Source organism: Halichoeres trimaculatus, unplaced genomic scaffold (genome assembly GCF_033239565.1).
Source record: "Halichoeres trimaculatus isolate MK-OKI-2021-1 unplaced genomic scaffold, fHalTri1.1 fHalTri1_scaffold_14, whole genome shotgun sequence".
Lineage (NCBI taxonomy): Eukaryota > Metazoa > Chordata > Actinopteri > Labriformes > Labridae > Halichoeres > Halichoeres trimaculatus.
This window is the reverse complement of record NW_027437192.1, coordinates 22,114,544-22,141,307: the sequence shown is the minus strand read 5'-3', so window position 1 is coordinate 22,141,307 and position 26,764 is coordinate 22,114,544. Positions and strand designations below refer to the sequence as shown.

General features: G+C 41.3%; 2 protein-coding genes across 5 annotated transcripts in view; one reads left to right on the top strand and one right to left on the bottom strand.

Annotated features, from left to right (window-relative positions):
• Nucleotides 1-7,137: 7,137 nt before the first annotated feature.
• The window catches only part of hoxa13a (homeobox A13a), a 37,666-nt gene continuing 18,039 nt past the window's right edge, over nucleotides 7,138-26,764 (top strand). Inside the window, exons 1-3 of one of the 4 annotated variants that reach the window (XM_074687109.1) lie at nucleotides 7,138-7,255; nucleotides 22,651-23,360; nucleotides 23,854-24,832. In XM_074687109.1, the coding sequence (XP_074543210.1) occupies nucleotides 22,703-23,360; nucleotides 23,854-24,101 (906 nt within the window). In that variant the 5' untranslated portion in view covers nucleotides 7,138-7,255; nucleotides 22,651-22,702 and the 3' untranslated portion in view covers nucleotides 24,102-24,832. Of the gene's footprint in view, nucleotides 7,256-22,650; nucleotides 23,361-23,853; nucleotides 24,833-26,764 lie in introns of those variants that run through there. The other 3 variants (XM_074687108.1, XM_074687107.1, XR_012599550.1) reach the window with 3 other exon arrangements.
• evx1 (even-skipped homeobox 1) lies at nucleotides 10,167-13,397 on the bottom strand. Its single transcript, XM_074687419.1, has 3 exons — nucleotides 13,031-13,397; nucleotides 11,899-12,134; nucleotides 10,167-11,370 (listed from the first exon to the last, which is right to left on the bottom strand). Exons 1-3 carry the CDS (start codon nucleotides 13,395-13,397, stop codon nucleotides 10,843-10,845), a joined length of 1,131 nt encoding a protein of 376 aa, XP_074543520.1. The 3' UTR covers nucleotides 10,167-10,842.

The following is a 26,764-nucleotide window of genomic DNA, read 5'->3' as shown; positions in this document are numbered from 1 at the left end:
ACGCGTCTTTGCATCTGCTTCTTCAGTAGTCCTGTTACAATTACAGTCGAGCCTGAAGTTCAGCACAGTTATTTTGGGGATTGTGGGACCCCTGTTGCATGATGAGTAACTGGTTGTTAATAATCAGTTCCAGCTAGTGAAGAAATTAAATTTCCCCAAATAACATGACCCACAAAAGAACATAAGCAACATTAACAGAGAACATATTTTGACCATTTCTGTATTGCAGTTTTTAAGCCTCTATGTATGCAGAGCTGCATTTCCTATTTCAAAATCTGGCTGTGTAAAGAAAGCAGATGAGATTTTTTGGTTAGAAAGGAACCCTTATATAGTTTCACATTATAGGATGAAGATATAATGACTCACATTTTTCCAAAGGGAAGTCAAAATCAACCAACTCCAAAAGAAAAACCAATAAGTGTTAGAGTTCAAACCTACTTTTCTACATATGTACAAAATACTGAAACAAACCAGAGGCAGATGTTTCATTATGATGGATTAAGGGTGTCTAATATCAAAGATTGGTAATGAATCAAATTTACCTTTTGTCAGAACTGATGAACTCTAACTTGATATTTTAATCCAAAAGATAAAAGCGTACCTGTGTTATCACCATCCCTGCCACCCTGTCTGAAATCCCAGTCTGAGCACACACAGACACCACACAGCACACACTTGACCCCATCCTGTCAATTACAACAGTTTTATAGTTTTGGGGAGGTCTGCTCCTAGCCAAACAGTATGAGTGTTCCTTAACATCATCCATTAAGGCACTAAGCACAGGCTCTTAGCTCTTCTTCTGATGCCTGCACTATCTGGTACCACAATCTCTGCAACGCTTTTCCCATGGTGTAACCTTACCTTCAGATCTGATCTTGCCTCAGCATTCAAACACACATCCACATCTTATGGCACAACTAATGCATTCAGTTAACAATAATAATGGGATCACATTAACCAAATAAACATCAAAACACAGCTTTTGTTTATAGCTAATGGCCATCAATGTTTCCAAATAAAAGAACTGTTTCAGTCTGTTTTTATTAGCTAGCTTATTAAGCTATGCTAGCTATGAGAGTCTGTTAAAACTCGCGTCCCTGTTAGACTTATCATGGTGACCACATGAAGCATATTGTGCTAAAATACTGAGGATAAAGTGAACCCATCTAAGGCTTGAAGCTAGCTGCTACTTCAGCAGCAGAAAATAAAGCAAGCATGGAAAAGCCAAAAACTATAGTTCCTCAAATGTTCACTTTAGGTTTGATCCCAAAGTTTAACAACCCCATCCAAGCCATATATGAAAAAAAACCCACCTGTACAATAATATATAAGACATGTTTAAGTACCATTGGCTGCAATTATACTATTTAACATGCTCACCTTTGTAAATCAGCACCTGAATCTCCAATGAGTTGAATAAATCATTAGTCTCCTTATACTGTGGGCATGAAATACCTGTTATAGGTTGTGTTTAAGCTTTAACACCTCTAGCTGGGACTAGAGCCACACTACCATGATGCTCTCCTGCTCTAGTGTGGATGTTAAACTGCAAAAACATCCAAAGGCTGGTGATGCTACTTTGGCTAACATTAGCCACACTAGGCCGACCAGTTGAACACTTCCCTTTTCCCTGGAGTTTAACTGCCTGGGTGTTTTTTATGGCTTGTTGGTGAGTAGGAATTTAAATTTGTGCTTAAATTAGTTAGAAATTTGTTTAAGAACCTGATATTAAAACAAAACAAAATCTGTTTCTATGCCTGATTTCTCTACCCAAGACATCGGTAGTGACAGGTGGCTGTCACTAACTCTATGTCTCAGTTATTAGTGCTGTAGACTTGAGTCAAATATGAGATGAATACTATGAATTGGTATATGCTTTACTTAGCTAGCAAATCATTTTAAAATATCTCTCAGTCCGTTTTGTGATGAGTGAAACTGTGGTGTTAATTTATTGACATGTTAGCATTAATTCGCAGGATTTTTTGTCCAGCTCTCCCAACAGACATGGTGGTTGGGGAAGAGCTTGTTGCTTAGGTTTCGAGCTCTTTTAGAGTCTTTTGTCCATAGGGGAACAGTTCTGGATTTCTGACACTAAACAGAAACTTGATCTGTTTGTTAGCTCACCACTGGCTAATAGATCTGCCATGGGTTCAGACTTTAGAGCTAACAGCTATAGCATTTTAGCTTTAATAACTGGCCTCTTATTCCACATCTTTATTTTGATGGGAGAACTCCTGGCTCCAGAAAACCCACATGGTGACAGCAAAGTTTTGGCTAGCTGGGTATCAGAGGACAAAACAGTGGTGGCAGTATAACTTTCTTCAATTTAGCTTTTACTCTGTTTGCTAAGCTATGAGTGGAAAATTAACACACAATTAATGAGCAAGGTCTCCCTGATGTCACTGGTCTGTTTTTGAAACAGAGTTTGAAGCATATCAGCTCGTGCAGCCATATTAGAAATAGGGTGGGGTTTAATTCTCCACACTAACAGGTCCCGTTAGTCACATGAGCTGAGCTGTGCCTCTGATTGTGCAAACTTGTGATCTTAACTACTTCTTAATCGCTGAGTTAGAAAAAATGTGTGTGCCGATAGTGAAATGAGGGATTCACATTGAAGACTTTTTTTGTACCGAGTGTAAATGTGTTAATTTCTGCTGTGAAAACAGCTTCGTTTTTTGGGGCTTGGTGTGTATGTGACTTCTGATACTTCTGGAGCCAGCCTCAAGCAGACACTCTAGAAACTGCAGATTTAAGCACTTCAGCATTATCTCATATTTTTAGACCAGACGTTGCCGCATGGTACCCAGGAGTACACTCATGGGTCAGCTGACAGTCAGCTTAGCACTTTGCCCTGTGAGAACAGATGTGCTTTTGTGTCAGGTACTGTCGGTTCTTCATATATCTGTAACATGAGGTCAATACGTACCGTATGACCCTCACTCTGGAGGTAAGCTCTTTTAAAATGTTGCCTCTCTATGTTGAGTTAGTATCACTCCACCGCAGCCATGGGTCAGCAGGACAGCTCAACACAACAGTCTGAGTGCAGGTTGGGGGATGGAGGAGCAGGAGTCAGAAGGGCAGGGGGTTGTGAGATGGGGGACTGAAGAGAAGGGGAAGCCCGGACATCTCAGGGCCCCCCAGGAGAGGGCCAGTGGGCTGAGTGTGACGGTCATGGGACGTGGGCATAATGAGGATACATCACTGCAGCAATGAGGTGCTCGATCACAGACACACCAACATGCAGACACCCTCAGACTGTGCACCCAGACCAGCCAAGGCACCGATTATGGCAGAAGACGTCAAATCAGCCTCAATCTCTGCCCCCTCTCAAGTACAATGATGTAATTCGATTGTGACTGTGGGAACAGGCTTTTTTCCCCCACTAAAGAGTCTGTTTGATTCTCTGGGAAAGAAGTGGCACAACTTTTCCTGTCGCTTTCCGCCACCGCCGTTGCCGAGCAGTAAAGCAGCCAGCGTGCAGTAAAATAAAACGAGGTGTGGAGAGCATTGGACTGATCTGCAAAGCCATTGGCTGGTGAGTGAGTCGTAAAATAATAACACGCCGCCGTAAAACAAAGTGCTTATTAAATCATTTTAAAACAATATCACACAATGCCTGTGTGCCACGAAACTCCACTAAACAAAAAACGATCTCATGGGGAAAGCAGCTGCACAATCAAATGAAATTTAACAAGTTGATCATCATCACAGTGCTGAGTAAGACTTTTTGAGGAATGAGCAGCTGAGTATCTATCAATAAAGTGACACTTGGCCTTTATGTGGCCATTACTAGGATTTTAAGGGACAATTGTTCATCAGAAGAGCAGAGCGGTACAGCCTCTCTAGTTCTGGTCCAAACTAATCCTGAGGTTAACGCTCTGATAGTGATGGAACCAAACAAAATGAGAACAAATGTTGAACTTTACATCCAAAAAGTGAATGTAAGAGTGGAGAATGGTACACTTACGTCTTTACGAGAATCATCACTTGAGTAATTTGAGGAAACCTTTTCAACTTACAGATCTACGGCAATAAAAACTTTTACTCCTAAACTCCGCCATAAGATTTCTTTCTACCAGTTCCTTCTTCAAGTTTAGACTCTGTAAATCCAATTTCAACATGGACAGCTTGAACCTGCGTCTCAAGTTTTAGTGAATAACTTTTGTTGTATTGTAAGACTTTAAAAATTGAGCAAGTGACTTCAGGAATGTATGCATTTTTAAAGGACCATGGCAGACTTCTTGGTATTTCAAAACAAACTTTCAGAAACCCTGCTTCAGAAGTAAAATTGAAAAGAGCTGCTAACTTTACACGGCTAGAATGTTTCTGGAACCCCTTTTGTTCCTATTTTTCTGTTTTGTCACAAGTTAAACTAAAGGCACATCAATGATATCAAGTATTACGTTGTTAGGATTTTTAGGCTGTTAAATTTGCAAAGGAGCTGCTGTTGCCAAAACTGAGTATACATCATTTTGTTTTATTTTTTGCAATTCTCAGCTGTTAGGGGAAATTGTTGGATACCTTTCCTCCACATGCATTGTTCCTGCTTGCCATTCTGAGGCTTAATAGAAGAATTAAGTATACATAAGACAAGATGTTTGTAATTCAAATAAAAGTAGCATACCAGAATGATCAGCAATCATGTCCAGAGAAAGAAAAATACATTTTCCTACCTCAGTATGGATGACCACTGCAACAAACATCAGTTTTAAATGTCTTTGTCATTTCATGTCCCATCTTTGACAACAGAGGAAATGCATCCATTTGGATTGGGGTCACCTTAAAAGCAACCTGCAATGTGGCACATGATTAAAAAAAAAGATATTGTAAAAACTGGAATAAAAGTCAAGTCAAAAAAGTCAAAAAAAGGTATTGTGCTTTTGTTGAAATATTGAGAATAAAGTTGAACACGCTTTGTTTTTTTCTGCACCAGGGTTTGATTTATTACCATCACTATCATACTATGTAATCCACAAATAACAGATATTGGAAAACTGCTACAGTTTAACCCTACTACAGATATCATCAGGAATGACTTGTCTTCCATCTGTTTTAATAGAAACATTCATCACCAGCTGTTTTCACATCACCAAAATATGATATGAAGGTTGTCCTGCTTCAAATGAAGAAGTTTACAACCTCTATCCCTCTCTTCATGGATCACAGAAACAGCGGTTTTGCAAGAGGTGACAGTCATACCCAACCTGTCCATACTATTTATAAATAACTGATTACTGGAGAGTTTCCTATGGGATGTTCACAGTTTGCTTGAATCTTTATTTTCTTGGTTTAAAAATGTGGTGCTCTATAAGCCACTGAGATTATTTTCCCAATGTAAACGCTGGAAGGCAAACCTATGATAAACAATCAGCTTCATTTCAATCCAAACCATCCATTCACCATGTACTGAACAGCTTGAATTCTTTTGCAAAGGTTTGGCTCCACATGCTTTGGAAAAGGATGTCTCACTTTCAGATATATGCCTGATCGTAAACCACAACTTAAAATGATAATATCAGGGCCAAAAGAGGTTTATTCTGAGTAAATTTTTCAGCTTACGGATCAGGTCAGACAGGTCCAGACTGATTTGCAGCATGTCAAAGTTTGCGTTTGTAGTGAGAGGCTCTGTGTTTTTAGCCGCTGAAAACAATTTCTTGGATTTAATTTTGCGGTAATGGTGGACACTGGAGTGGGAACGTCAAAAAGAAAAAGGACAGAAGAGCAGAGGAAAGCCAGAGAGTGAATGAGCAAGGGCTAAAGGCTAACACAGGGACTAAACTCTTGATGCTAATGCCCATTCCAACCCACAGTCAACAGTTATTCTGCAGTGGTCTGTTCAAACTTGAAAGTCTTTCAATAAAATGAAGAGTGAGGTTATGTTAGCTCTGCTTGGTGAGGTTGGAGTTGGTAGATAAGCACCGGTAGGACATTACCAAGATTTACTAACATTATTGATTTTTCAATGTTAGCTTGATGTCAGTTTTCAAACAAAAGCGTTACTTAGCTCCAAATACATACATTACCTTGACACCTTGTATCTAGTATAAAGCTGTCTATAACAAAGAAACACAGTGTAAAAAAAAAAAAAGTTTCCATCTTTTTCTTTTGCTTCAAATCAAACACTCGCTTTGGTAGGAGTCAGTAACTGGAATTGTTCATGGGAAACTACTGAGTCTTTATCCCAGAAAAAAAGCCTCTTTGAATCAGTGATGCTGCTGCTAAGAATGCTTTAATATGCATATTGTTGAAAGGTAGGGCTGTCATACAAATCTATCTCACATTTAATTATGTATAAATGATGGCATACTTTCAATTTAGATCACATTTCCCTCAGTACAGCTGCTAAACATTAATCTGACTTCAGCACCTCACAAATTTCAACATTCAACAAACCACATCAAACAGGCAGTAAATAGTCTTTTGATTTCATCTCATAAAAGCTGACAGAAACCCTCTTCTGTTGTTGCGCATGACCTACACTACAAGGCCTTTACAACAGCTGTTTTATATCTTAATTTGTGTCTATCCTAAAAACAGCAAGGATCCATGATTCCTAACAACAGCCCATGTTTTGCAGAGCTACTTCAATTGATTGAATTTAGAAAGGAGACAAAAAATAATGACAGACAAATAGAACAAGGAGGCTTATATAAATCACTTGCTTTAGCCCAGTATATAATGGTTAGTTGTGCAGGTGTAAGACAATTGAATTTCAATTACAATTGACATGCAGATTTATATGCTAAAGAGTTTGGGAGCCCCATTTTTTTTTTTACAATGAGGGAGGATTTGTTGGGCAAATAAGCAGGAGCTAACTTACCTCTTATATGTTCCTTGTGAAAAGGTTAACTGGCAAAAGATTGCTTAATGACTCCACACCTGTTCAAAAGCTCAGGGAGCAGACCAATTTGAAATAGGAGGGAAGTTCTGTGCAAAGACAGCACCACACTTTGTTATTTTATCAATAACTATGAACATTCATGTGTCCTGTACGATCTGTTGAGAGCTAAATACTAACTTAATTGCAAAGTATAACCACATGATCTGCTTTTTTATCTTTATATGTACCTGTGATGTCTGCCTCCCCCTCACATGGTGTGGTCCAGCTTCCTACCTTCAGCACAGGATCTCCATAAATAGCAGGCAGTCTTTCCCCTCGGTTTGTTTGGATCTCTCTCTGCGTCAACCCGTTGGTCTGTTTGAGTTGTGAAGCAGTTCCCGCCAAAGTTTAGTAAATTCACCAACGTCCGTACATGTAAGCATTAAACTTTATTTTACTTTCCCTTTATGCCTTCAAACCTTTTCGCTTGATATTGAAAGTGTTGCAACTGAATTGAAATTGAGTTGGCGCCAAAATAAGTATAGGCCCAGGTGTGGGCCTTCGTTTTCAAACGGCTACATGAATGAACTACTGGAAAGGATTTGTATGCTCTGTGGTGTTAGCTTAACAAACTTTGTGCTGGTGGTGTTTGGTGAGGTTACAGAAACAATGAAATCCCAGTATTTAAACAAAATGACACACAAATATCACACAATATCTGTTAAATTACACAAATATATGTTGAATTTTCCATTTATATTAGAACTATTTATGGAAACTATGCCATCCCTCTAACGAAGTGTGTAGTCACACCAAACCTCTGTTGAAAACGCATAAATTTAACATTTTATTCCAGTCAAAGACAAATCAAAGGGAAGATTTTGATAAAAGAAAATGTGCACAGATTTCAAATGAAGACCTAATCTACTCCACTTGACTTACTCGGCTAGGTTTAACTCTTTTTTTTTGTATTCTGGATCCATCCTGTCCTGTTTTTGTCGCTCGTGTATGTCACATAAGCACGCAGCAGCCGGCCCATTTTGCAGCTGCATAGAGCTGTCTCCGGTGCACCGTAAATAAGGTTGATAAAGACGCCGCCGAAAACGACTTTCACGCGTCCCTCGATTGATTTAACGTGACCCCCGTTTCCAAATGATATTGGAAGCCTATTTAAACAGATGAAGGCTTAAATTGTCTTGCTTGTATGCGCATTAATCTCCCATTCATCATCATTACTGTGTGATTGCTCCGTCCACGCCTCTGCCAGCCCCTTGCGTTACGACAAGGGCCTGTAAATTAGGATGTAATCCAATTTAAACAGCGGCAGCAGCAGCCACACATCCATTTGGTGTCTTTTTGAATGTTCTGCCGGTGGACAGCTGCACTGCACCGCCCCTATCAAAATGCTTTGTGCTAGTTGTGGGAGCTGGGGAGCCCTGAGCCAATTCTCTGAAATAGGATCTTATACACTGGTGTAATTGGTGTTATGTGCGCAATCTATGAGCCCATCATATCTTGAAGCTCAGTCATACCCAATCTTTCAGCGTTTAAATGGCATGTTGATGCTGGATTAGGCCGCTGAGGGTTCAGTCGCGCAGTTTACGCAGTGTGGAGATGGAGATCCATATGCGCGGCTGGGTAAATGTGGTTGTAATTTGCCTCACTTTAATGTGTCATTCTGGCACAGTGTGACGCGGGTTTAGAAGATGATCGTATACTCGCCTCCGCTTCTGTGTAATCGAATAAAAATAAGCTTCCCAGGCTGGTAAAAATAACCAGAATTTTAGAGACTTCGCCGCTTGCATATTCAACTCAAGCCTGATCCGTTCGTCTTTATTTTACTGTGCGATTTTATTATGCACAAGCCAAAGCCACTTTCCTGCACGACCCGCGTCCCCATCAGGCCTAAAGACACCGGCTGATAGTTTACATAAATCTACCTTGTGCTTTCGCCCCGACCCGGGCGGCTTAAACGGTGTATTATTCCAAACATATGCATTTTAATCAGCTCGGTCACACTTACAAGAACTGCAGTTAATAAGGCCATCAATCAAACGCGCATGCGGGAGGGAGGAGGGGGAGAGGGGGCGCGTTGGTGCGTTGCGCGTATGGCTGCAGTGCAAACTGATTAAGATAAACCCTTTTACTTTAGAAAGCCTCAGAAGGATGAGAAGCTAGGCAGGAGTTGTTTTGTATGTAGTATCTGCATTGTGCAGAATCCGCTTCCACAAAGATGATACGTTTAGATTTTTATGTATTTATTTCATTTTTTCCATAATGTGAAGGCTATGGATTGAGTTTCATCCAAGAAAAGCGGTGTTTTGAAACAGAAGTCTGTGTATATGCAGACAACAAATTAATTTTGCAAACATTTTACCCGCTGTCCTCCACCAAATAATAACCTCCATATTATTGCACCAAATTCCGATTTCTCCCACGTACTGCGTAAAACTCTTTTATAATGTAATCCTCTCTCTGTGGGCCACAGAGGCTCGCGAACCCTATTACGCGCAGAAAGCTATTTTAAATCTCTTGTCCCCGGTCAAATGCGACCAATTAAGAGCCCCTCTGATTGGTTGCGGGCCTCTTTGGAACATCGATCTCTTTGCATTTCCAATATCTGCAGACAAGTAATTCTGTCGTGTCTATTAAGCGGTGGGAGAGAAAAAAATATGAGAAGCGTTTGTGGAGCCCGGGGACCACTTAACTGTCACGGTCAATCTAGCGGTCCCATCAGGAGATGTGAGGGGCACGACGGTGTTTTGACACCAACTGTTTGAGAGGAGAATTAGTGTTATTATTGGAGGGGGTGGGAGACAAATTGAGAGTGTAGAGAAACCTGAACAGGGTACAGGTACACAAGAAAGGAAAACCTGAAGGGATGTCTAAATCAGGTGAAACTCCCATGGTCCAAAGTACTATTTCTGATTTTTTTTTTCATTAAAATTTGCTGTTTTTAGATCATTTTTACCATTCAGATTATAAACAGATCGGATGAGAAGACACTCTTTTGTAGCATTAATTATTTGACAGTGTTTATTGCAAATAAGACGATGAGGACAACCCAGGCAAAAGAGCCGAAAAAAAGGAACAGAAAAAATAAAACAAAAAAACAAACAAAAGAAGAAAGTCACTTTTCAGTCCCCCTTTCCATAAACTGGTGCCACTGTGTTCTCAGAGATGTTCTAAAAGAGCCATGAAGTCGTTTTTATCACATTTCGATAACTGGCTTTCATGTCGGTATGAGAGCAAACAGAATATTTTTTCGTGTTTAATTTCATTTTTGTCCCATCATGATTGTCCATCCTCTGTCTCTCCATCCTCCTCCTCCTCCTCTTCCCTCATCTCCTCTCCCCTCCTTCGTCACACCGTGCAGGCTGTAGTAATCCGTTCCCCTGGCGCCTTGTTACCTTTTGGCAGTAACGATCCTTTCCTGGTATTATCATTAATTCAACACTCAAAATTCACTGGCTCGTACATATACATCACTCTGTTAATTTTCACTAGCATCTGCACATTTCAGCCCGGGCTTCAGCCGCCGTGTGGGCCCCGGTGTGGAGAGCTGCTTCATAATGAGACGGCCCCAGTCTGTTAACAAATCCTCCTTGTTAAAATAGAGAGATGGAAAGCATCAGTCTCGTGTAACTAACAATACGTTGGACGATTTGGGCGACAAGTAATGATAAAAAACCTCGACTCCATCCATCACGGAGATTTAAACGTTTTTCAGGACTCTCTTCCTCTCAAAAGTCAAATTAATCTTCTAAAATCAAATCTGCTTTTGTGTCCATGCCGTCATATTTCAGCTGCTCTTCTCGACTCTGCAATGGGATTATTATTTTAAGGTAATGGGAGATCCGTTGTGCGTCACATAGCTCAAGAACTGGCTAATTGTCTTGCCACAAGTTTAAGCTGGTTTCACTGCTTACAGGCTACCCCTTCATGCTGCGTCAGTCCTGGTTTTAGAACATGTTCGGTTAAAAAGCTTATGGTAAAGGCTTTTTTAAAGGAAAGTTTTGGTTTTATCTGGTCAGAGGCACCTCCTCTCTCTGGTCTAACGTCACAGGTGAGGATTTGCTGAGCACAGAAGGTGTAAAAGTGACGAATGCGTCAGTCCTGCTGGTTGGAGAGCACGCGAAGTCTGACCCGGAGGGCCTGGTTGAGATTCCGTTAGATTGACTGGAGTGACAGGCCAGACAGGAGCAGGGACTTCCTCCGGGACCGAGGCCGTGGGGAGGTCCGGGGTACAGGGAGGGATGTCTGAACGCGCACAGCAGCTCCGGCCTCTGGTAGGGGTGAGACAGCATCCGGAAACTGTCCAGAGAGCGCAGGGGGTTGGAGAAAGGGGTGGCTGCAGGAGCGGAGCCAGCTCCGACACCCAGGTGGGAGTAGTAAGGCAGCGGCAGGTGCGATGGAAAGGGGTAGGGCAGGTTCCCCGTGGCCGCCGCGTGGCTCATCATGTAGGTGTAGAAGGCCGGATCTGCGGGGTGAGGCCACGTCATGGCCAGACGCTGGCGCTTGTCTTTCATCCTGCGGTTCTGAAACCACACCTGAGAGGGAGACATAAATAGTCAAATATTAACCACAACCCACCACAAATCAAAGGGTGCAAGACAAACCTACAATAGCAAAAGTAAACATGGAGCTGGAACAGTTGTTCCGCTTAAGAAACCGATTTGTACTTTTCTTTTTATATTTAAAACGTCGAAATTTAACTTTTGTAATTTTCAATCTAAGGGAGTATGGCAGGAATGTCGTTTTCGATCAGACTACACCAAGTAGAATATAATGTTTTCTATTTTTTGGGGAGAGATGATACAGTGAAACGGAATAATTAAATAAAACATCAATCCCAGATAACCACGAACATCTAAATTTCTTGTCTGCTTCTCTTTGTGTATTTCCTTCTTAAATATTTGTGTAAAAATAAATGTAAAAAAAATCATATAGTTTAGGACACATAGAATCTTGAGCAGCTCAGTATTGATTAACCTTTAATAATTAGATCCGCCTGTCACATCCTCAGCCTGTATTCCCAGCTGCAGGCCTGCCTGAGCCCTGGCACCCACTGTTCTCACCTTGATGGTTGTTTCAGGTAGATTTAAAGCGGCTGCCAGCTCGCATCTCCGCGGCCTGGACACATAGTTCTCCCGGTAAAACTCTTTCTCCAGCCGAGCGATCTGTTCCCGGGTGAACGCTGTCCGGTATCGACGAATCTGATCTGCTGAGTAAGACAGAGATCCCTGACCCGGGATCATCTTTCCAGGATCAGCACCAGTCTCATTTTGGTGACCCGGAGAATCTCCACTCGGACCTGAATACAGCAGAAAAATAAAACAGACATTATGTGCATTCAAGATGAAAAAAATAGTACATCCGAATAATTTGGGGTGGAACAAAAAAAAAAAAAAAAGAATTTAAAAAGAAAAATATATTTTATTTTATTTTAACGATTTATTTTCTTGACTTGTCTGACAATATCTTTTATTTTATCTTTGCTGATAAAAGCTTTGCTTGACAAATAGCCCACATTTTGTTGAGTCTTAACAATAACTTGCTTTTATTTTTATTTTTGAACATTTCATACTGAATCTTTATCAAAATTCAAAAGAACAAATATTAGGGTAATATTGCAGTCATTCGTTTGGTTTATTCTCTTTTTGTTTCATGCAAAGAGACTATAAAGTAAAAAAGGCATAAATATGATATTATGGAGTTTTCCTCTAATATTTTTGTGACATGCTGTCACATATTTGCAGCATACAACCTCGAGTCTTTGCACCTTAAAATGTTACATATATCCTGTCAATTCTCGTGCTGGTGGCCTTTTCCTCTCGTTTTCTTCTTGTGGTTAACGTAAAATACTACATTCCTGCTCGTGCAGTAAATATAGGCTTCCTATAAGCTGATTTGCCTGTATTGTTAAAGTCAGAGGGGAAAATGCCTGGTTAGATTGTGGGTGTCACCTCAGCGTGTTTCCAGCCACACTGGTCACTTGACAGAACAGCTGTGCAGCACACACTGCGTTAATATTCAGCTGGTTTTCATTCTCAGTTGAAAATACTGTATTTCTTTGCACATGTGGATAAAAATTCAAAGAAAGGCTGGGTGTAGTGTGGTATTTTTGATGCATCTGGCGTAATTCCTCGTTGGCGTCATTTTGCATAAAGATGCAGTGAGAGAAAAAGCCGCAGTGCACGCGGTTCTTACCTTTAGCACTTGGGTAGTCCATGCTTTCAGGCGTGCAGCTCACATCAATTTCCTCGTAGAAGTCCGACTCGGTGTCAGAGCTGCTGCCGTCTTTGTGGAGATGATCAGTCCGGTGTCTCTCACCGGAGGAGGACGTGCCAACCGGCCTCATGTCTGCGCACAAATTCCTCCGTGCATTCTCCTCCACCATCCCCTCCGTTCGGTCCCGGGAGTAGGGCGCAGCACCGGGGCTCAGACAGCCCCTGTGGCCCGGCTTCCCTTGCTGGTCTCTCAGCTCGGGGCTCCCGACGGCATCCGGTAAATTGGAGCCGTTTTTGCTCAGCTGACCTCCCTCCGCAAGCATCACCATCTCCTCTCTGCTTTCCATCACAGGAGCGACTTACAAAAACCTGGAGTCCGCGTGAGAGTGCGAGCCGTCAAACAGCCAGGCGACGGTTTTCAGGTTGGAGGGGTGTGTTTGTGTGTAGTGTAGAGGTGGAGGTGGGTGGAGGGGGGGCTGAGTCTTAAGAAGTAGGAAGGAGAGGCTTCAGGAAAAAAAGAGGGGATGCAATCCGGTGTGACCCTGAGAGGAGAGCGCTTCAGAGTGCGCAGAGGGAGCTCTGGGAGGGATCACCATTTACCCCTTCTCTCTCTCTCCTTCTCTCTCTTTCTGTGGAGCTGTCATTCTTAATAGGCCTGTCGTCAACACCCCCCCCCCCCTTACCCCCCTCTGATGACGACACGCATTGATTGGAAAAGGGTAAACAGACAGAGCGATGGCCATGATGGTGGGATGATAGAGGGGGAAGAAGCAGCCAAAAAAATATCTATCTATATCCGTCTGCCTATCATTCTATATCCGTCATTCTGATGGACAAAACAAGATACTTTTTAATTCCCTTCGATTTTTTTTAATTTAATTATCTATTTTACAACACAATTGTCATTCATCTCATTTTTTGTATTATCTCAAATTTCTGACACTATTGCAGAGCACATTTACAGTTTACAAAGATGCAAAAAAAATCAAACTGATATGTTTACTTTCCTTTTACTACACCTCAAACCCCGCCCCCTTCTTCAGGTTTTAGTGGCCCTCTCCTCCACTTAAAGTGGAGTCAAGTAAAGCCCTCAGAGGTCAAGTCCTGTGGTCAGAGTTTAGATAAGAGGCGATTCAACATGGAGTCCTAAAAGTCAGCAGCAGAACATCTCCCAGGCACAAATCTTAATCTATCATTTATCTTTAAAATGGAAAAGAAGCTAGTTTTAACCCCAGTTTGATACTTCTGACATATAAAATGTACTTTCAATCAGTATCAGTCTGCAAGAAATCACACTTCTCTTACTCTGTGCACTGGCCTTAAACACTTTGTTGGCTTACAGTGTGCTGCTGCCATACTTCCAATAGATTTCAGAAAATTCTAGCTGTTGTGTGTAATTATTTATGAAGCAATAATTTTAGTTCACATGAAAAACTCTAATATGTGCAAGCATAAATGGAAACGGGGAAAGAACCGTTGTTTTATTCGGGTGTTCAGGCTGTCTCTATGCACTGTTTTGTCAGTGTGTCCTTACACTCTGTCTCTGAGACTACAGGAGTTTCATTGAAAGCTGATGTCTGAGTGAAGGATGCAGTGCACCAAGTGTCCACTGAATGTGTTGTCTCCATGAGCTGTGATCCAGCCTGCTCTGTCTGTGCTGCAGCTTGCTATCTCAACTAAAATTATGAGCCCATCTGACTGACAAATAATGACATTTTGAGCCTGATTGCCTCGGGGTTTGACCCTTAACGCTTTATTGTATATTTTTTTAATGTAATATACATTGATTTTGGAAGTGTCATTCAGAGACATGAGGGCATACTTTTTCATTTGATGTAGATCAGACTGAGGCTTGTCAACCAGAGCTACACTTTCCTGAATTTATCTTGGTTATATTCATGTTTTATAATAAACAAAAAAGTAAAAATAAAAATCTGAATGTAATCATCAGAAAAGCCCAAACTGTGCAGAAGTCTCCTTTTCAAGGGAGCATTGCTGGTGGAACGGAATTAAACTTTGTGATTTATTGTAATGTACATGTTTTTTACTATTTAATTGCAGATAACTTCCCGAAATTTCTGACTTCCTGATATTTTAAAGCATACTTAGTTTATCTTGGATGAAAAATCCCAAGATGTGGTGATAATAAGTCGTTACATTACAAGGATTAGACCACGCTTGATACCTTAAAACCAGAGTTCTTTCCTCCAAATCTATTTCACATAACTCTTCAGCTGCACGCCAAGTGGCAGGCAACACTCTGACGGCCATGATGTATTGTATAGAGGTGGAGTCACGTGGTCTCAGGGAGAGGAGTGGGTGGCAGACCGAGCAGCTCCGGCAGCCTCCGCTGTCCTTGTGCGCCCTCGCCTGTCCGAATGAGGGAAAGGGCCTCGAGCGGTGCCTCTCCCTCCCCCACCCACCCAGCCCGACAGAGAGGAGAGAGGGAAATTCCTCTGGCTTTCTCCCTCCACTTTTTCATCCAGCCAACAAAAGAAAAGAAGTACTGCAATTTCTCCATCTTTCTTCTTCCTTCTTCATCCAACGTTCTCTTCAAAAAGGATACATCGATAGATAGATAGATAGATAGATAGATAGATAGATAGATAGATAGATAGATAGATAGATAGATAGATATGCTTTGCAGGGTGGCCCTGGTGACATTAAACTTTTTTTTCTGATTGAATTAGTTGGAGACAGGCATACAGTCCATAACGCATTGGGTCGGTAAATAAAAGCCTGCATTTATACTGAATGAAAACCACACTGGACTCTAGTTGCTCTTCGTTTTGCCGGGGGAACTTAGCAGGAACGAGAATTAAGATAATTTCGTTTCAATTTCTGTTAATTAGACATTTTTTTCCTCTCCTTCATCTTCCTAGTGCTTGGGATTCAATTTATTTTAATGACGCGAAACTGGCACCATGGTTGCTTTTCATTCTTATTCAGTCTAATTTAGCCCAACCGTAATTTGGCGACATGAACCCAGTTTATCCGTTTGTCTCAGATGGGTTAAATCCTAGATTTGGGCAGTTTTCAAACACAAAATGTCTCTTTTTCTGAAGCTGGCTGGTTTTGTTTTTTCATTAAAGCTAACCACAGCGTTTGTCCCTTTGCAGTGTTTCAGTGACAGTCACCTACAAAGATGGCAAAGGTCCCATTGTTTTGCTGCTTACCAAGCCAGAGTGATGCAACAGGTCTTGGCCAGGGCAGATGAGATCTTGTGATCATCCGGAGATAACAGTTAGAACTGGTTTTGCGCAACAGATGAGTGACCTTGTGGGTTTACAGTAGTGTCACTTATATAGTGTGTGTTTAAGATAGTGAAAGACTGCGGATGGGTTTGGAAAGCTTCTGATAATGGGACCATTATATCCGTATTTGCATGCATGCATTACTGTTCTGTGCATCATCTTGAAGGTATGCTGCGTCCAATCTGCACATTCTTGTTGGCAGAGGTGCGGACTGCAGTCACGGCTCTGCCTCAGTGTCTAGTTTTGCAGGGGGAGATCAAAGAGGGGGAGCGCCCCATACGGCAGACACTGCAGAATGCGCCCCTCAGTTTTACTAGCCAGCCCAACTTGAACTTGACCATGGAGTCTGCGCAGTAACCATGTAATCCAATCCATGGCCCTGGCAGCGCAGACATACCAGAATATTTGTTTTAAGCTTAAAATGTGTGGGTGCGTGGTTGGGAAGCGCATGATAGAGCTTGATAAAAGTTAAATCTGCTTCTGGCTGAAGGTGCAGCGTTCTTCAAGGAGTGAAAACCTAGAAGGAAATAACATCTAACCTCTCCTTCTACTCATTACCGTGGCCCCTCCCGTCTCCAATGCTTCAACTTGGCCTTGAAACGGGATGACGCAGCTACCACAGAGTTAACTCGCTGACCTTGGAGAGAAACATGTCCTGATGACTACAGCTGGAAATGTGTGCGCTCTAGACCCGCGTTATCACTCTTCCCTGCGCCATCCTGCAAACCTTTTCGCTATTACTCTCAGGGCTTAGCAAGGCGCTGAGATCCGGCCTGTATCACCCCATTAAAGGGGAAAACATCACGGGGTACGGCTTACCACCAGTTCAGCGGTAGCAAGGGAACACACCAGGTGCAAAGCCCTGGAGTTTCACAAGAGTGCATGTAATGCTCGGGACTGTGCGTCCCTGGCATCTTTGAGGGAGGTGATATTTACAAGTCTGACTGCCTACAAATGGGTTTTTATTTTTAGGGAGTGTTGCTGTCATCAGTTCCTTCGCAAGTATAGGTTCTCTCAGTTTGTTCCATGTCTTGTCTGACAACTTTTAGCAGCATTGAAAGAGGAGAAAACAACGAGAGGCAGCCTAGATTTTGACATTTCTGTGCGTATTTTTGAGTCCTCTCAGAGTCGCTGAGTGCAGATCTGTTCAGACTGGGACCTAACTGCAGTTCGTGCAGCCTGTAGTGTGTCGCACATACAGGGAGGACAGTTTCAGAGCTTTCCACTCGTCAAAATGACGTTTGAACAACAGCAGTTGACAAAACCATGTGGCTGCCATTAATACAACATGCAACAGAAATAAAATGACTCATTTCACAATATTTAAATTGAAAACTTTTTAATTTTGAAACAGATATTGTAAAAGCACTTTTTTTTATAATTACAAACATGAAATAATGAATCCACAGTGGTGTGGTCGATTTTATTTTTATCAACGTTATCAACAAGAAAACACATCACGTTTTATCATGGAGCTGTAAAAATGATTTGCAGTTAAAAACAAAAACAAAACAAAACAACAAAAAAACACACTCTCTAAATGTATTCCAACACCCGGGCATTGTTTCGTAGCTTCGATATTTCGTTTCATTTTTCCACAAAAAAAATCTTTTTTTTTTTGCTGAGTTTGGTTGTCAACCCCGAGCTTCCTTTTTTGTTCGTCGTGACCAATGTTTAGAGTTGATAATAAGCTTTACAAAAAAAAAAAAAAAAAAAAAAATTCGTTTTGTGTTGGCCGCTCACAGTGAACTATTAACGCATCTTCATGAATAAACCCGCGGCCTGAAGTGTGCCTGACTGTACACACGCTCCTTTTAATCCTCATTATATATGCATAACTTTAACAATGTTGATTCATGACAGTGCAGTGCGTTATTTCAATAAAAATATGATTCATCTCAAGATGCATACGTATTCCATACACACCTTTATAAATAGCTTTAACGTGCGGTCCAGGCGACGACTTAAGTTGGATTCAGAAATATGTCCACGTCGGCCTTTGTTGTTGCAGCACGCAAAGGGCGGAGCGGCTATTTATACACAGATAACATCTTACTTTGATATGCTAATGTGATTTACAAAAAAGTAAATGATGAGAAATGTTATTTAGGCCACGACATCACTTCTATAATCCTCCAAGTTCACGCTCTGCAGAGAATAGATAATAGCAGTTAAATGATGACTTTGGTGTGAAAGCTCAGAATAATTACGCAGGTCGGTGCAATGGTAAAAATACTGAAACAAAAACATTTGTTACTCCTCGTTCATGATTTACTTACATGCAGTTAGAAGTCGATGCCTCTTGTATTCACAAATACAACAGATGTGCGAGTGAGTACCAGTTCAACTTTTTCTATCTGCAGAGATTCCTGCGTGCCAATAAATGATTTCACACGCAGCTTACAGGCTCGAGCTTTAGCAGGCTGTTAACGCAACATTTAAGACTTGTGCTGGAGAAATAGAAACAGACTGAAACACACATCCAGGACCCCGTGGGAGGGAAAGTCTCCGGTTAACCGCGCACCTTCAGGTGGCTTCCACTGTGTCCTAGAAATAAAAAGGCCAGCTTTGTTCCCTCTCTTTTAAATGCAGTTCTTCATAATCCTACTGCAGGCCACCGTCCAGAAAATATGCAAGAGTCAAGTGTGTGACCGCCCTGTGGTTCACTGCTCTCACCACAGAAACATATTGCTTCTTATGTTCTGACAACTTTTTTTGACAGCCTACATTAAACACGTGTCATCATCGAGTCCGAAATTTGACTGCGTGTAGTTTGTCTTAGCAGCCCTGTTTTACAACATAATTTATGCTATTAACGATAGAAATTTATAGCCAAGCATAACTTTATATGGACCTTCCCTCCTTTGCCCGTGCAGGCTTCAGGGCGCTGGGAATAAATGCGCCCTTTTCAGGCGCGCTGCGTAATTTGGATAGTAATACAAACAGGGGGGTTGAACCTTGATAATGACCTCAGAGTAAAGCCGTCACAGACTGGAGTGACAAGTTTCCGAGAGTCCTGAAGAAACCTTTGGGCTCCTGGGAGTCGTGGGATAGCTTTTCTTGAAATTTGGAGAAGTTTCAACTAACTTTATTTTTATTTAGAACACAAAGATCTTGCTAAAACAACTTAAAAAAAAAATAATCAAAACAAAGTCTTCGAGAGATTATATTGAATACACTTTCAGCTGAAAAGTGAAATAAATTTAGTCTAAGACCAGCATTAGTTGTTGTTCCATTTCACTTCTTGGCACACAATGTCTAGCAGCATGATGTATGTTTGAGCGTATTTGGCGGGACAGTGTGCACCGCCCTTGTCCAGAGTGTGTGTTCATTGTTCTTTGGGATGCCTCATGTCTGGGCTGACCACATGTGCGCGCGGCAGCGGCCACCCCGACTAAGGCGCAAAAACGTTGCCAGAATAGCAGTAGGACTGAAAAAGAGCCAAACGTGGATGAAGCATAAATCATCTGTGTATGAAAACACCTCGCAGCAACGTATTAGAAGAACCACAACAGGTCTGAGATGACGGCTGTGACTCTGATCAGCGCTCCATCATCTAACATGACATAAAAATGCCAACACAAACGATTAATGTTTGACACGTTGGATTTTATTTTGAATCTGAGTTTGCCCGCTCTGGCGAAAAGAAAAAACGCCACAGGGCAGTGCGCAACAGGCCGGGCCTTGTACGGTTACTCAATGACTCACAGTAGCTGTATGTTTCTGTGTTCAGACTTTATTGTCGGGTAACGTCAGGACATATCCAAGCTGAGAGGAGTCATAATCACATTATGAGATTAGTCTTCAGGAAACTGTGGCCGCAATACAAATATTCTTTTGTAGCTTTCTAGAATAGTGGACTTAATGGTCCAAAGTTTGGATAACTGTAAATTCAAAGTTGGAGAAATCATTCGAAGCGTAAACCGAAGAAACATTTGGATACTCTTCACACTCTGCCAGTTCAAAAGAGAAGATGTCCTGTATTTCTTCAGACCTTATGACCCGTTTGCATTAGTTTTTACAATCGCCAATTGCTTTTTTACTGCCAGGCGCTATGATAAGCAGTATAAGCCTAAATTAATTCACATTAATCAGGAAAGCCCTTATCATTATTTATCTAAACCGCAAAATGAGACAATCTCCAAAGTTTTATGTTATTTTGTTGAAATATTACACTAACTACATTTGCTTTTCAAAAATAGACAATTCGCTGTTTGTAATACCACTTTTTAGAGTGGTTAAACTTGAGTTTTTATGAGATTAAATGAGTCATTCTTTTAAAATCTCTAACGCCATAAGAGTTGAACTATTTTTTTTCTCGTATGCGAGTTAAAGTTTAAAACACACCTCCATTAAATGATATAAAAACAATATTTAGAGTAAAGGAAATTAATCCAATTAAAATTGAGTATATTCAGTAAAAATGGCGCGCCTCCTTTCTTATCACGTGCTGCAAACACCGCTTTTAAGTGGTTTTGTGTGCAGAGTGTAACTCCATCATGGTTATATCAGGTCGCCATGTTTCAAATACAACATCCATAATGTTATCCTTTTCAGACTCAGTCGGCTCTATATAAGTATATCTGTAGGTAGCTCATCAATGTCCACAAACAAATAAGGGTCTACTCTGGAATCTGGTAATTTTTAAAAATATATTGTGGAAGTAATTTTTGTAAGGGATAAATCTGTTTGATAATGAAAAAATCGGTTTCTGTGTTATAAAAAGAAATAAATATGAGCATAGAGGCTTTTTGTGTTTTGCATCAACATTCCTCGTCCTTTGGTTGCAAACCTGCCTGTCTGAAACGGTGCTTCACGCACTTGAGTGGCAGCTCATTTCTAGCTGATTTTATCTCTTCATTTCAGATAACACAGCGCTACAATTCCCTTTAGTCAGACCTCAAACGACGCTGGACTTTGACACAAATTTGGTGACAATCCAATGAAAGGTCCACCAGGTCCATTTCCTCCAGCACAGAATAGAAGCTGAGCCACTGGTCGTAAACACAAGCCACCAGACTAGACACACACTCACACACATTGCACACACACGACACGTCTATCCCTCTCCCTCTTTTCAGGGATCAACATTTTCACACGTATCTGCCAAAACCACCTCCAATAGATGTGCAAATAAAACAAAAAACAGCATTCCTTTTCTATTTCCAACGCTGGGACTCAAACACACCACCCAGGATGAGTGGCGGGTACAGACCTGTCCGTGAGAATAAACGGCAGAGAAACCCAAATGACAGTAAAAGTTAATGTCCTCCAATAGCTTTCATTGGGACAGGAATTCTCACCCCTCTTCCGCTCCTTTCAGCCGCTCAGACGGTTTCTTCAAAGCGTGAATGGCCCGACTGGCTGGACGGCTAGACAGCAACTTTCAACTTGACCTTGGCCTCCAGCCGCGTCTACCTCATGTGCAAAAAACACTCAGGCACTGTGGAGGGCTGTTTTCTGTCTGTGCGTTTTGTAAACATGTCGGAAGTCTTGTGTCTGGAATATTCCCCGCAAACATAGTTACCTCCAATTTATCTTGATTTCTAACTGAAATTGTAATGAAGGCTTTCTCAGGAGGGGCCTTTCTCTTGATGTGACATATTTTCACTAAATTTGGTGCATGAAATAGATTGATTCCCGTGCAGTCTGTAGCTTTTCTTTAATGCAAAGTGAACGCGCCTTTTGGCACAGAGTAAAGCTATACAGATTATTGTGCAGTGTGCATCAGCCGGGTACATATATGTTGAATTCATGCTCAAAGTACGACATTTGTGTACTATATACTTAAACATTGTGTCTTTGTGGAAAGGAATGTGCTTTTATCAAAGCCTGTGTAATTATTCTTCATACTGCAACAGAGGAAAAGGCTCAGAGCGTGCGTAAATACCATAAATGCAGACATATGGTTCTTATGCGAATATCCGTGTTTGTTTTCGGTTAAAGTTCATCATAATTTTTTTATTTTAGACTCCTGTGAACTAAAATCACAAGGAGAGGCGTTTTAAGACAACATTCTTTGATTCAAGCCTTTTTGTTTTCAAAACGTACACACACACACAAGTAAACATCCACGTATAGATGTGTGTCTCATTTTTTACCCATAAAGGCTCAAAATCCGTTGAATTTGAAAAGACATGATAAAAGCGAGATGTCTGGATAGGTACGGTCACCTCACTTCGCCGCATTTTTCTCCATTTAATTATCTGTAGTGGGTGATGTTTACCGTCCTCTTTGCATAGTCTGGTCACGTGACAGCAGCTGAGCCAATGACTGTGCAACCTCTGCGCTCTTGTGCGCGTCAGAGTGGCATTACTCTCTGGGAACCAGTATCTCCTTTTTTCAGTCTCTGAGCTTTTTAAAAAAGAGCCAGAAGCTTCAATGTTGGATGCCGTGCTATGACAACGTCACTGCTCCTCCGTCCGCGCTGGGTCGACCCGTCGGTGATGTTCCTCTACGACAACGGCGGCGGTTCCGATGAAGTGAGCAAGAACATGGACGGTTTTGCTGGTGGCAACTTTGCTGCGAACCAGTGTAGGAATCTGATGGCGCACCCCGCGTCCCTGGCACCCAGCACGGTTTACTCGTCCAACGAAGTGCCCACCTCCGGAATGGGCGAGCCTGTGAAGCAGTGCAGTCCCTGCTCAGCTGCTCAAAACTCATCCAGCGCGTCCCTGCCTTATGGGTACTTCGGTAGCAGCTATTACCCGTGCAGAATGTCGCATCACAGCAGCATAAAGTCATGTGGAGCCCAGCCTCCCTCTGCGTATGGAGAGAAATACATGGACACCTCCGCCGGCGACGACTTCACCTCTCGAGCTAAGGAATTCGCTTTTTATCCCACCTACCCTTCAGGCCCATACCAAGCCGTTCCCAGCTACCTGGACGTCCCCGTGGTACCAACAATCAGTGCGCCCTCAGAGGCCAGACACGAGTCTTTGCTGCCCATGGAGAGCTACCAGCCGTGGACTCTTGCAGCCAACGGCTGGAACGGGCAGGTCTACTGCGCCAAGGAGCAGCCGCAACCCGGACACATGTGGAAGTCCTCAATACCAGGTAGGCTACTTTCCTCTGGCTCCTGCCTTTTTAAATAACACACATTGGCCATACTATGTTACCAGACAGGATACACTTTTGTACGGAATGGAACTGATAGACATTTACGCTTGTGTAACAGCAAATTAGGGGGAAAATCAACAAAAATGTTTTTATTTAGCAAAGAAAAAAAGGGAACAACGCAGCAAATATCTGGGGGCAGAATTAAATCCGGAAGGAAAGCAAAGTGCGCCGATATTTGCCAAGTTAGATTTCATATTCATTTCATTTTTAATTTATTCTAATAAGAGGTTAGTTAGCCATATTATTCATTCTTTTTACGCAGTGGTGTGCTTAGAAATTACCAAAATATTTGGTTTTATTTACAAGCTAGAGAGAATGTGTGGCTCAGATTTAATCTCTTGGTAGAATATAAAAACCACTGTGATTATGAGGTCTATCCACTTGTTGAAAGGATGCTTAATAACAGCTTCTTTTGTCTCTTGTCTCTCAGACGCTGTGTCTCACTCCGGGGGAGACTCTGGCTCTTATCGACGTGGAAGAAAGAAGCGCGTGCCATACACTAAGGTGCAATTGAAGGAACTCGAGCGCGAGTACGCTGCCAATAAATTTATCACGAAGGACAAACGGAGGAGGATATCTGCGCAAACCAACCTGTCCGAGCGACAGGTCACGATATGGTTTCAGAACAGACGCGTAAAGGAGAAGAAAGTTGTGAACAAAGTAAAAACCATCAGCTAGTCGTTTGGTGGTGGACAATTATCAGTGGGAGATAAACTACTACACCCCCACCCACACAGACACACACTTACACACTTAACACACATACTTTCACACACGTTTGGACTCATGGATTGGAACAACACTCCTTCCTGACTGACTGAACATGATTTATTTGTATGTTGCCAAATGATTTCCCGGAGCTTCTGGAACAAAATCTGAGGCCTGATCTGTGGTGGATCCTGCCACTTGGTGTTCAATATTGTTTGAGGAGTAAAGTGGTGACAAAAGGAGACAATTTATATATATTTGCAGTTTGTGTGACTCCATTTTTTTTTGGCATGCTCACTCTCAACACAGGAAAAAACTGACCCTATCTCAGAACATTTTGCGCCACCGAGATACGCCTTTATCTGCATCTTTTAACGAGAGTGATAAACGCAAAGATCCACAGGAAGAGACAGTGTGGCCGGTTTGGACCTTGGAAATGTTAAATATTAAACTATCCTGGCTTCCTTTTAAAAAACCTGCTCACATGCTTAGCTTGTATGAAGTTTTTGTCTTATATGAACCCGTGCTCTCATTCATATTCACGCAACCCATGGTGCAATCCTTCCTATGATAATGCTTAGATAATCGTTCGGGATATGTGTTCATATCGATCATAGCTTTTATAATGTGTGCGTATTCATGTGGTTGTGTATATAAAGTAAATTCCGACATGATATCAGGATTATTGTGTGTGCGTCAAGTGTGTCAGTGTTACAGTCCGCCCTAAATAAAAATGTGGACTTGGTTGAATTTTATCCAAGTTATGTTGGAAATGGATAGACTAAACTGTAGCTCACTATTTATTTACAATATCGTCTCCTCTGAGGCCTCCCAACCCCGCTGATAGACAAAAATGAGAGCTTATTTTGAACGGTTGCGCCTGGGCTTTAACATTTTTAACCTAAACAAAACAGAAAAACTAGACATATGTTTTAATTCGAAATTGTGTTAAATGCAGTGTTAATCAGAATTCTGCTTGGCTCTGGGGAAAAAAGAAAGACCTCAGTTGTCTTTCTGTGCAGTAAGATAGAGCGACATCGCCATCTGGCGGTTAAGTTGTGATATTATTCACCAGTGTATCGATGGTCTTTTATCACTATTGGTACACAAAGGCCTTCTAACGAGACTTTATTTGCCAGAAAGGTTAAAATCAGAAAAAACAACACGTTCAGTTTTTGTGTATTTCAGTAAAAACACCTCCATAAAATGTATTCCTTGTTTTTTTGAGATGACTGTATGAATGAAAGGACGCAGTTGGAAAAACTAACAAAAACCTTTTATTCTGATACATCGCGTTCACAAACTAATGTAAATTATTGCCTCATAAAAAAAAAAGCATACGGGGTGTTTACAGAGAAAATATCCATCAACAAAAATATTTCGAGAAAATTTTAAACCAGGGGGAATCATGAAAACGTTTGGTATATTTTTTATTTCCTAAGCAAAGGAGAAATATCAGATTAAATCCATACATTTATATATACTGTTTTCCCATAACGAGTCGTGTTTTGAATAACCTAAATTGTTCAAATATTTGCATGCTTGATGTGTTACGTTCACTGCTGAGCGGTTATTATCCACGCTGAACGTTTCTAAACGCGGTCAAAAACATACGTTTAATACAAGAAAAAAGTCAAAGCGTATTTGTCCAGTTTTGTGCCACACTGTTGAAAACATCTTTACTTATTGTACCTTACTGTGGACGCAGGTGTTAACTGCGGGTGCGTTTAGGAATCTATTACATGACATTTCTTGATAGATTTTTATTTTATTTTTTTTTTACTCTGGCAGCTAAAATGACTTCTTTGTCGTTTTCGCTGTCGTGTGTGGGCTATGCAGCATTTTAAAAAATAGTCATGATTAAATCAGGAATTTATTTGTCTTTCACATGGGCTTTTTTTCTTAACAAACCCAGACTGTGAAGCGAAACAACATGCGATGTCGAAAATGTCGGCCGCTGTTCTGAAAATATTTCCACAGTGTCCACAACATTTAATCACTCACCTTTAGAGTGATCAATTTTTCTTCAGAAATATGTGACTTTTTAAAACAAAATCAATAAAATCTCTCCTTTTAAAGATAAAGAACACTGCACAATTTAAGCTGTCTTGTCTTCGAACATGTCTGACACTTTTATCGTGTTGAAGAAAAGAACCCTAAACTCAAAGCTTCTTCTTCTGTTGTCTTTGTCTGTCACTGGTATCGTTATTCGTAACTATCAATAACGAGATTATGATCATTTTCGTGTTGTTAGAAATATTACTTTCCCACTGACTAAGTGCATTCATGCGCGCAGCTGTAGTTAGAAACCCAACATCCCAGCTTGCTGGTTTTGGCTGCGTTCGTGGATGTGATTCAGTCTTACTGGCAGTCAAAATGTCAGGCATGAAACCAAATCCCTCCTCGTTCAGAGCTGAAGCTCCTGACACCTGTTAGCTTGATTTACACCGTGCTGTAGGCCTAATTGTTTTTTCCCAACTTTTGTGTTTTACGTCAAAACTATTTCAAGAAAACATACTGATAAAATTGTAATATAATTTGATACAATGCTATTTAATGTTGGTAATTTGAATTATTTTTTTCAATACACGCAAGCACATAATTTACTCATCAAACATAAAATCTACAACACA

What these genes read in the sequence shown, in the direction of transcription:
- evx1 (XM_074687419.1), bottom strand. Translation starts at nt 13,397, where the DNA reads ATGGAAAGCAGAGAGGAGATGGTGATGCTTGCGGAGGGAGGTCAGCTG. An exon ending in GGACTACCCAAGTGCTAAAG is followed by an intron (nt 12,135 to 13,030) that starts GTAAGAACCGCG and finishes TGCTGTATTCAG; the next exon opens with GTCCGAGTGGAGATTCTCCG. An exon ending in TACCTGAAACAACCATCAAG is followed by an intron (nt 11,371 to 11,898) that starts GTGAGAACAGTG and finishes TCTCCCTCTCAG; the next exon opens with GTGTGGTTTCAGAACCGCAG.